The sequence below is a fragment of the Aegilops tauschii genome, chromosome 1 (genome assembly GCF_002575655.3).
Source record: "Aegilops tauschii subsp. strangulata cultivar AL8/78 chromosome 1, Aet v6.0, whole genome shotgun sequence".
Lineage (NCBI taxonomy): Eukaryota > Viridiplantae > Streptophyta > Magnoliopsida > Poales > Poaceae > Aegilops > Aegilops tauschii.
Genome location: NC_053035.3, coordinates 113,620,810 through 113,629,473, shown reverse-complemented (window position 1 = coordinate 113,629,473; position 8,664 = coordinate 113,620,810). Strand labels below are relative to the sequence as shown.

Sequence of the window (8,664 nt, the reverse complement as noted above, 5' to 3'; positions counted from 1 at the left end):
CTCAACTATACAGAGAAAACAGGAGGTGGGCCCTATACACAAACATATACGTACACAATATATTCAACACCCCCCCCCCCCCCCCCCCCCGCAGTCGAAGCGGCGCCAGTGACGCAGAGACTGGAACGAAACTCGTCGAAGGTGGAAGTTGGCAGTCCCTTCGTCATCACATCGGCGAACTGTTGTGCAGTCGGCACGTGGAGAACCCGAATACGTCCAAGGGCCACCTGCTCGCGCACAAAGTGAATGTCCAGCTCAATGTGTTTAGTCCGGCGATGATGAACGGGGTTGGCGGAGAGGTACACCGCAGAAACGTTGTCGCAGTAGACAACCGTAGCCTGAGAGACGTCGTGATGCAGCTGCTGAAGTAACTGTCGTAGCCAGGTGCACTCAGCAACAGCGTTAGCCACAGCTCGGTACTCAGCCTCCGCGCTGGAGCGCGAAACCGTGGGTTGTCGCTTGGACGACCACGAAAGAGTGAAGGACCGAGGTAGACGCAGTAGCCAGAGGTGGACCGACGAGTGTCTAGGCAGCCAGCCCAGTCCGCGTCAGAGTAGGCCATCATCTCCAGAGAAGTGGACGCCGTGAGGGTGAGTCCGAGGGTCATCGTGCCGCAAATGTAACGGAGGATCCGCTTCACGAGAGTCCAATGGGAGTCACGAGGGTCGTGCATGTGGAGACACACCTGCTGAACAGCATACTGAAGATCCGGTCTGGTGAGAGTCAGATACTGAAGAGCACCAACGATAGTCCGGTAGAAAGGAGCATCCGACACTGGCGAGCCCTCAAGAGCAGAAACCTTGGCCTTCGTGTCAACAGGAGTAGCAACAGGGTGATAGTTGAGCATGCCAACACGCTCAAGAAGCTCGTGCGCATACTTCTGCTGATGAAGAAAGAAACCATCCGGGCGCCGAACGACCTCAATGCCAAGGAAATAATGTAGAGCACCCAAGTCCTTGATGGCAAACTCGTCACGCAGACGAAGAGTAAATTGCTGAAGAAGAGCTGCGGAGGAGGCCGTCAAGATGATGCCGTCGACGTACAGGAGCAAATATGCAGTCGTGTCACCATGGCAATAGACAAACAATGAGGCATCCGAGTGAGTGACGCTGAAACCCGGTGTCTGAAGAAACCCGGCGATCCGTTGGTACCAGGCGCGGGGTGCTTGCTTGAGCCCGTAGAGAGACCGGGACAGCAGACACACATGGCCAGGAAGAGATGCGTCGACAAAACCGGTGGGCTGCTTACAATACACCTGCTCCTCAAGATGGCCGTGGAGGAAGGCGTTGGAGACATCCATCTGATGAACTGGCCAGCCTCGGGACACCGCAAGCTGGAGGATGGTGCGGATCGTGCCCGGTTTGACAACCGGGGCAAACGTCTCAGTGAAGTCAACTCCAGCACGCTGTCGAAAACCACGAACTACCCAGCGAGCGTTGTAGCGCTCAAGGGTACCATCCGAGCGGGTCTTGTGGTGAAAAACCCACTTGCCGGTGATGACGTTGGCGCGAGGAGGCCGGGGAACCAGTGTCCATGTACAGTTCCGCTGAAGAGCGACAAACTCTTCCTGCATCGCCGCAAGACAGTGAGGATCACGGAGGGCTGCGCGAGCGGATGCGGGAAGAGGAGACGGCTCCGCGGTGGAGGCGGCGAGGAGGTACTCATCGCTGGAGTACCAGAGGCTCGGATGGTGACCGCCGGCTCTAGCCCGTGTAACAGGGCCAGTCGGCAACACCGGAGCGGTCGGCGAGACGGGCGGCGAAGCCACCGGCGAGGCGGCCGGCGAAGCCACTGGCGACACGGCCGGCGAATAAGCCGGTGAGGCGGCGGCCGATGAGGCGGTGGCCGAGGTGGCCGAAGGGGAGGCCGAGCCTGCAGCGCCCGAGCCCGCGGCGCCTGAGTCGGGGGCGGCGGGTGAAGGAGGGGCACCAGCCGCGGCGTCGTGGTCGGCCGAGGAGGCCGAGGGGGCTGGCGCCGGCGTGGGGGCGCGAGACGCGGCTCGTCCCATGGCGCGAGGAACGCCAAAACCCGGAGGCGGTCCAAGGGCCGGGCGGGACCGTCCACCTGATGGAGTCGCCGAAGGGCCGGCGGTGGCCGGCGGTGACGAGGCAACAAGGGGTACCTGCTGCTGAAATGGAAACACCATCTCATCAAAGTAAACGTGTCGGGAGGTGAAAACATGATGGGAGATGGGATCATAGCAGCGATAGCCCTTAGTGTTAGGTGGGTAGCCAAGAAAGATGCAGGCGACGGAATGGGGTGCAAGCTTATGAGGCGCAATAGCGGCGATGCTAGGGTAGCAAAGGCAGCCGAAGATGCGAAGCTCATCATAAGAAGGTGGTGCACCTAAGAGAAGGTGATGAGGTGCAAAGTTCCCGCGAGTGCGACATGGACGGATGTTAATGAGGAGTGAAGCGGTGGCGAGAGCGTCAGGCCAAAAGCGCGGAGGCACATTGGCATGAAAGAGGAGAGTCCGAACACAATCATTAAGAGTGTGAAGGATACGCTCAGCGCGACCGTTCTGCTGCGAGGTGTACGGGCAAGTGAGACGAAAAGTCGTGCCATGTGTGGTGAGAAGAGTACGAACAACTAGGTTGTCGAACTCCATCCCATTATCTGTCTGCAACGCGAGAATGGGACGACCAAACTGCGTGAGAACATAGGAGTAGAAGGTGGCGAGAGTGGATATAGCATCCGACTTGCGGCGCAACGGGAAGGTCCACAGATAATGCGAGAAATCATCAAGTATGACAAGATAATAAAGAAAGCCCGTATTACTGGCAACAGGAGGTCCAAACATCACTATGAATTAACTCAAACGGGTACGATGCAACATGAGAAGAAGCCCAAAACGGGAGACGAGCATGTTTTCCGAGGCGACATGCATGACACGAGTGATCCTCGTTCTTATTACACGTGAAAGAAAAACTCCGAAGTATATGGCGAAGGGTGGCAGGATTAGGATGACCCAAGCGAGTGTGCCAAAGATCCACTCCGGTGGCGAGAGCGACAGGGGCGGCGAAAGTGGTGGAGGTGGCGGAGTGAACCGGGTAGAGCTCGTCGGGGCTGTCACATCGGTGGAGCACCATCCGCGTGCGAGCGTCCTTAACAGAAAAACCACATTCGTCAAATTCAACGGTAACAGGATTTTCACGTGTAAGAGAACGAACAGAAACAAGATTTTTAATAAGCTCAGGAGAAACTAAGACATTAGACATGGATATTGGAGTGGAGTTAGACGGAAAATATGCATGACCTATGTGGGTGATAGGAAGAGAGGAGCCGTCACCGACGGTGATGCGGTTGGAAGTGTGGACGGGATAGGAGGTGTGGAGGTTACCAGGATAAGCCGCCATGTGGGCGGTGGCTCCGGTGTCCATGTACCAGTCGCCGCCGCCGGTGTAGCTGGATGGAGAAGGGGCGGTGTGAAGAGCCGCCACAAGGGCCGGGTCCCACGGCGCCGGCGGGAGAGGTTGTGGCGGGGCCGTCAGGGGCAGCAGCGGCAGCCCGCCTGGCTGCGGCTGCTGGCCGTAGGGCGCCGCATAGGGCTGCGGCGCGGCGTAGAACGCCTGGTGCGACGGTGGCCGGGCGCCGAGGATACCCGGTGCAGGGGCACGGGGAACTGGCATGGAGTAGGTGTGCACAACGCCGGTCCATGGGTTCTGGCCAGCGTACCACGGGGCCGGCTGATAGGCCTGCTGCGGCGGGCGGGGTGCTCCTCCCTGAGCTCCTGCGCCCCCCTGCTTGTGGCCGCCGCGACGGCCGCCGGGACGACCCCTCTCCCCCCCATTGGCCGCCGGCTGGGGCGGCGGGAAGGGAGCGGCCGGGGCGGGCGGGAAGCCGGGCGGGAGGGCGGGCGCCGCCGGCTGGGGCGGCGTCGGGCGCGGTGGTGGCGGGGCTTGAGCCCCGCGGGTGCCGGCGATGAGGGCGGTGTGGGTCGCGCGAGTCAGCGCCATCCGCATCCGGCGCTCCTCCAACTTGAGGTACGCGACCACCTTAGCGAAGGTAGGCTCCGTGATGAGGGTGAGGTTGGAGGCGGCGTTCCCAAAATCCTCGTTGAGTCCGGCGGTGAGGGTGCTGATGACGAGCTCGTCGCAGATCGTCACCCGAGACCACAGAGCTCATCGGTAAGCTTCTTGAGGCGCATGCAAAAATCATCGATGGACGAGTCAAGGTGCTGGCACCCATAAAACTCGCCGTGGAGAAGGACCTTGCGCTGCAGCCTGTTGTCGGTGAAGAGGCCGTTGAGCTTGGTCCAGACTGCGTAGGCGTCGTCGTCGTTATCCATCACGGTGTGGAAGAGGTCGCTGGAGATGGTGAGGTAGAACCAGCGGATAATGGTGGCGTCGAGGATCATCCACTCCTCGTCGTTGATCATGAGCGCCGAGTCCACGGTGCCGTCCATGTGGCCGTGCAGGAGGTACTCACGGAACACAAGCGAAAAATACCGCTTCCAAGCGGAGTAGGACGCGGTGTTTTGATCAAGCTTCACCGGGACACGCTCATGGATGTTGAGGTCGCGGACGAGGGTGACATCGGGACCAGCGAACGGGTTTGAGACGGTGGAGGAGGAGGAGCTCATGGCTAGGGTTAGGGTTCGGGGCGCGTGACGCGGCGCGGGTAGGGAGGTGGTGCGGCGCGGGCTGGAGTTGGTGCGGGGTGGGGAGGGGTGCGCGGCACGGGTGGTAGGGCGGGGTGGTGCGGGAGAGAGGGCGGGGTGATGCGGGAGGTGGTGCGATAGATACCATGTAGAAGGACAAGATGTGGGCTGTGCAATCGCGATATATTGATCGGTGCACCAGGCACGTATATATAATTATAGAGGTGGACCACAACCTCAACTATACAGAGGAAACAGGATGTGAGCCCTATACATAAACATATACGTACACAATATACTCAACATCTTCAACCAAACACAGGAATGACGAACCCGTGACATTTTTTACCTTCAACCGAACACAAGAATGAAACCAACCCATTTCTTCGGAACGAGACCACGACATACCATGCCTTTTGGTTCTCAAACCAAACACATCCCAAGGTATCGCAATACCCTGGCTCGACTGCTTGCTCGCTTTGGTGCGATCGACGTGTGTGGATTTGCAATCGCATTCCATCTGAAAATATTCTTCCCGAAGGAAACGACCTATACGGAGTACATGACCGGGCAGCACTCTAAAATCCTCTCCCTCTTGCTCCACGAGCTGCCACCGCACACCATCTCCGGGAAGGCGACCTCGGCCATCGCTTGCCGGACGGCCCCCTCCATGGCCCTCAGGCCCGCACCGACATCGCCGTCCTCCTTGCACAATACAAACAAATGGCTCGCCCGGCCTCCCAGAGAGGCCGTCTCTGTTCTCAGCACCCTCAGCCCGAGGCCACGGAACGCTCCGGCCAGACCAACGAAGAGTCCCGGCCGGTCGTCACAGCTGACGGTGGCACGAATATACGTGGTCTGGTTGTCGCCGGCGGCGGTGTAGCAATGGACGGTGATCTCGTTGGCCTCCGAAGGGATGGGCGCTGTTGCTTGCAATCGTGTGGTTTCAGTTGCTTTCCTCTTGAGTTCCTTCACTTGGTTCACCACACATGCTAACAAGGTGGCCTTGTCCATCTGCTCATACAAGAAGATAAATATCAGTATTATTTAGCAATGCTGTTACTGAATTTTCTAGTTTTTCAGGAAAATGGTGTTTCTTTTAAGAATGAAGTTGTTTCAGCAGCAAATTCAGTTACCCTGTCAACTTGGTTTCAGGGATTGGTTTCGTCCTCTGCCTAACTGTTTTTTCGAAACGGATCTCTGGCTAACTTTTCAGTATGAACAAAACAAGAAGTGGCCTGACCTGGTTAGCATCAGGGATCATTCTCCTCAGCGTGGCCAGGTGGGTATTGATCCTCTCCCGGCGCCGCCTCTCCGACTCGCTATGGACCTTCAGCGACCTCACCTCCGTCGCGCTCCTCCCCGACGACGACGACAGCTCCGGCGCGCTAGTGGGAGCCTGGCATGTTGCCATTGGTCTAGACCACCATTTTCTCCTCACCAATGCGAGAAGCAACAAGTCTCTACTCACTCAGTCGCAGTGGAACATACAAATGATGGATGGAACGAACAACGGACTGCTGCCTGAAACTGAGAAGAGCAACGAGTGTGGTGAACAAAGCGAGGGGATGGCTAAAGCCTAAAGGTAGTATACTAACTAGTGCAGCTGTGCAAGAAGAAGGAAAGGAGCTCGTCCCATTTCTAGCTAGGATGGATGGATATGGCTGCGATAGTGAGGGGATCACCTCATGATATAATGTGCGTGTGTTTCTTATATTATTGAACAAGGACAATCACCACCCCCACCCAAGGACTATGTTTTTCAACACTGGTTCCCCACCAGGGGTTGCTTCTTTGGACCAGCATGCATGTTATGTCAGTCATCTTGTATCTTGGGACCTGTCATGAGTGCAGCGATCGGCTTGTCATCACTGAATTTTTACTGTCCGATTCACACGTGCAACTTCTTCCTACAAACTGGTTTCGACATTTTTTTTTCTTCCTTTTTTGCGAGAAAACTTCCGATAACAACCATCTATCTGATTTGATGAATACAACCAATATTTTATCCAAACGATGCCTAAGAGCATGGTTAATAGTGCAGGCAACAACAGATTATATCATGTCAGGTATAGCCAATGTAATAGCAGGTATAGCCAATATAATAGCTCACTCATATAATAGTTAGATTATATGTTAATATTGCCATTAATATGTGGCTTACCATTTTCTCCCACAAAGTTTGTTTAACCTTGTGATACAGCCAACCTTGTGGTAATAGCTCACTCATACAATAGTTAGATTATATGTTAATATTGCCATTAATATATGGCTTACCATTTTCTCCCACAAAGTTTGTTTAACCTTGTGATACAGCCAACTGTAAATCCACAATCAGCATTTTTTTCTCTTACCCCTGTTCCCTGTTTCAACTAGGCAAATATTTGATGTGACACCTTTTTTTTAGAATCAGGGGGGGGGGGGGGGGGAGCTCCCCCACCTGAATATATTACTCAAAGGACTGCCGTGGCAGTGAGTACAGAATTACATAGGCACGGTGCAACGTGCAGAGAGGTAGGAACGCCACGAGAAGACGTCCTCCTTGTCTTGTGAACTCACAAGACGGTGTGACCAGAGGTCCCAAGCAGAAATAAGGTTCCTCAAGGTTATTACAGAGCTTTGGTCTATCGAGAGGGGAGGAGATGACGGAGGGGTTGCCGCAAGTGTGTTGAATGGCTCGGCAGATGAGAGGGGTGGGGTTGGGGTCAGGGTTCTGGAGGTGTACGAAGGCAAAGTGGCGAGGGCAGTGGACTAGGCAAGGTGGGGCAGCGACTAAGGGCATGTCCCCGAAGGGCGGCGGCATACCAGCCTCATGGAATGGCCGTGGCGGCTCGTCCTCGGTGTCGGTGTCAGAAACGTGAGAAGGGGACCTAGTGTATTGGGAGGCGAGGAAGACGTCGGAGAGACGCGCTCGCAATTCATGGGTGTTGAACGGAGACGTGTGCGAGTGTAGGTTGCCTGGTGAGGGTGAGGTGGGTGTGGGTGGAGGTGCAGAGGTGCGAGGCGCCGAGGGAGGAAGGGGAGCCCCGTTGGCATTGATCGGAGTGCCGTTGAGGATGAAGGGCGAGGGGACGCGAGCGCGGTGAAAGGCTCCGAGAGGATGACGGGGTTGTCGCCGATCATGAGCGTGCGCGAGGCGCGGGCTGCCGACGAGGAAGAGCCAGCGGAGTCCATGCTGCGTGTGCAAAACGCAGGGTTAGGATGAGATGAGAATGAGTCGGGAAGAGGCGGTGAAAGGGCATGTAGCCCCTAAGTGTGGTTTTGGTAATTGAATGACAATCTCTATGGACTAATGTTTTCAGTGAGATATATTTGAAGGTTTTGTCCATAGATGGTGCCTCAAGGATATTGGATGGAATCAAGGATGAAGTCCATATATATGAAGATAATGCCTCAAGGATATTGGATGGAATCAAGGATGAAGTCCATATAGATGAAGTTATATTTGCGCTAAGCTTTGGTATTAAATGACAATTCCTATGGAGCATCAAGTGCATTGGATCTTATATGAAGATATGTTCCATAGTGATGCTTGAAGTTCTTTGGGTTGTTATGTAAAGATTGCCATCAAAGCATCCGAAGAAGTCCTCATGGTATCCCTCTCTGGATACCCCATGCACACGGGCTTATACCGTGCGCACGGGGTCGAGTGTCAACTCTCTGGATACCCCGTGCTCACGGGGCCTAGGTGTTGGCTCTCGAGATTCCATATCCAGCGAGGTTTCAAGTTGGTCTTCTGAGGATCAAGGCTTGAGAGAATAATCAAAGAGAAGAATTCGAGTTATGGTTTCAAGACAAGATCATGGTGAGCTCATGTGTTGGGTTTCGGTTGATCAAGCCTTGAAGCAAGCAACTAGAGTGAAGAATTCATTATGCCTCTCAAGAGTTTGGGATGGAGTTTTTAGAAGGGCAAGTGGTGACCAAGATGATATTCATAGTGGAACTTGATATGGTCATGAAAGAGTCTTTGGTGATATTGTCTTGAAGCAATGAAGTGAAATGAAGAGTTCATTGTGGCTTTCAAGAAACCAAGATGGAGCTTGAAGTAAATATGTTGGTTGACC

At 55.0% G+C, this 8,664-nt stretch overlaps 2 protein-coding genes across 2 annotated transcripts; both read right to left on the bottom strand.

Annotated features, from left to right (window-relative positions):
* Window positions 1-1,703: 1,703 nt before the first annotated feature.
* LOC109736685 (uncharacterized) lies at window positions 1,704-4,582 on the bottom strand. The gene is made up of 4 exons (XM_020295890.1): window positions 4,185-4,582; window positions 2,983-4,077; window positions 2,584-2,777; window positions 1,704-2,128 (listed from the first exon to the last, which is right to left on the bottom strand). Exons 1-4 carry the CDS (start codon window positions 4,580-4,582, stop codon window positions 1,704-1,706), a joined length of 2,112 nt encoding a protein of 703 aa, XP_020151479.1.
* Window positions 4,583-4,907: 325 nt separating this feature from the next.
* Window positions 4,908-6,295, bottom strand: LOC109736690 (transcription factor AIG1). Its single transcript, XM_020295895.4, has 2 exons — window positions 5,844-6,295; window positions 4,908-5,614 (listed from the first exon to the last, which is right to left on the bottom strand). The coding sequence occupies exons 1-2, from the start codon at window positions 6,012-6,014 to the stop codon at window positions 5,150-5,152; spliced, it is 636 nt and encodes a 211-aa protein (XP_020151484.1). The 5' UTR covers window positions 6,015-6,295; the 3' UTR covers window positions 4,908-5,149.
* Between the last annotated feature and the right edge of the window lie 2,369 nt (window positions 6,296-8,664).